Here is a 2,113-nt window from a genome sequence, read left to right as displayed (position 1 = left end):
ATATATATATACGTATGTATATATACTTCAAGTATCAAATCGACATGTGGGTGCGTACTTGCGGTTATGAAACGATAATAGCATAGTTACTCGTATTCTCATTCTGTCAATTGATCATTATATTGACTTCCTACTGTCACATTTTAAAGCAATACTACGCCTTCATGTCTCACCACACGCATCATATCAGTGTGCTTCGAAGCAGTATGTGCTCTTTATTATAATACAATCATAACTGCGTGGTGTGTTTCGTAATGGTCCTCTTTACTTTCTTCAACAATCTTCAGGCTGCTGCTGATGCCATTGATATAGACGCAGATTCTAATGCAGAGACATTGTCGGCCCAAAACATCCCTCCCATCAAAAGCTCAGTACCCCCATCAACGAACATCGTTAAACCAAAGGTCATAAACATTATGAAGCACTAGGATATTTTGTATATACGTATACCTGTGTACATGTTTCATATGTATCCCAGTAGGAAAATGTGCATGTATCCGGAATATCGTATTGTGTATTGTTCATAGTGTAACCCAACATAGAGAAACATACAATCGTGACGGAAGGGGGATGTAAAGGGGAGGGATACCACGCTATCATCGAATTCGCTGATTCTCATCGTTCAGTACCTGGTTTACAGTGGTCGTTAATTTGTTTTTAGGACTACTTCGTCAGATAATCAGAGAGGCCAAACGCATATCTGGGAAATGTATCTAGATCCAAGGACTCCTGTTATTGTGAATACATGTTGATTGCGATTCTAGTCTTCGCTTGTCCAATATGATACCAAACACTCTTTAGATACTACAAGTCATTTCCGCTCTCTTATACCCAAATCTCATACATCGTTTCTTTACTCCTATCTCTCAGGTGGAGAGTTATATTAGAGCCGAAAAAGGACTTCATAGGTCAAAGTTTTCTAATGTTGCAAGCACAGCTACACCGGCGCCGAAACCGACAATCAACTCACAGGGTGAAACCTCTACTTCCACCGCTAGCATGCCAAGTTCACTGGCCAAAAGTCCAGGAATACAGGCCACAACTACAGGAGCACAGACAATTGATTTGACTGAGATCGACGACAGCCCTCAGAAACAGCATAAACCTGGCCCTACCACTCACACCAACACGCACACCAACACACATGCGCATACGCAAACCAATACTACAAAGAATAAGAATGCACATTACCCGCATCCTGTGTTTGGAGATGACGGTGTTGAGAGTGGGGAAGGGCCGGCACCGATACACAAGAGACTGAATGTGGCGGAGGCAAACAAAAGTACCGGAAGTTATATGGGACAGACTGGTGTAACAGGTGCGCTGGACCCTATGGGCGAAGATGACATAGATGAAGACGAGCCAATGAGAACGACGGGAATTAACAAGGCACCAATGGGAATTAGCAACGAGTCGGTGATCGAACGTTCGGAGGATAGTGGCAGTGGGAGTGAGGGGGCGAGTGATGATGAAGAGGTTGACACAGGTATGGCTGTGGATGGGACAGATAGCGAGAACGAAGCTCTCTTGGATCAGACTGACAGGCAGCCCTCCCAGGGAATAGAAAGGTAGGTACAGAAAGATATCGAATACATACATGTGAGATACATTCTGTTCTGTACAGTCAAATCATGGTTTAATAGTGATACATGTTCACATAGTTTTCCAGGCGGTATTGGCATCTACTCTCACGAATCGATTATATGCATATGAAGTATATATATATATATATATACATATGAAGTATATATATATATATATATATACATATTCAGACTTGTGTATATGTACATATATACATATATTCATAAGCTCATATAGGTGTGTAGATGTGCGTGCATCCATTAATCAAATATTACGCCAAGTCTTCGCTACAAGGTATACTGGCAAGCAAATATATCGCAATGACGAGGAAATGTTGTTGATTCATTTAGAACGTCCGCGGAGACTTGGTTGCAGAGAACTTTCACCAAGCACCATGCTAATCAGCATCTGATTGTATGCTTCTATTCGAAATATACTCACATGTGACAATTTACTGAAGCATATGTCCGCACACATTTGTTTGTATGTGACTGCAGTTAGAGGAATTAGGACGGTCGTGGTACTTTGA

General features: G+C 41.6%; 1 protein-coding gene across 1 annotated transcript; it reads left to right on the top strand.

Annotated features, from left to right (window-relative positions):
• Positions 1–254: 254 nt before the first annotated feature.
• Positions 255–1,572, top strand: SARC_12424 (hypothetical protein; the record flags this gene model as incomplete). Its single annotated transcript, XM_014293471.1, has 2 exons — positions 255–404; positions 871–1,572. 2 exons carry the CDS (start codon positions 255–257, stop codon positions 1,570–1,572), a joined length of 852 nt encoding a protein of 283 aa, XP_014148946.1.
• Between the last annotated feature and the right edge of the window lie 541 nt (positions 1,573–2,113).

This window comes from Sphaeroforma arctica (assembly GCF_001186125.1).
Source record: "Sphaeroforma arctica JP610 unplaced genomic scaffold supercont1.2293, whole genome shotgun sequence".
In the NCBI taxonomy this organism is placed as follows: domain Eukaryota; class Ichthyosporea; order Ichthyophonida; genus Sphaeroforma; species Sphaeroforma arctica.
Note: the sequence above shows the minus strand (reverse complement) of the source record. Positions and strands in the feature narration are given on the sequence as shown.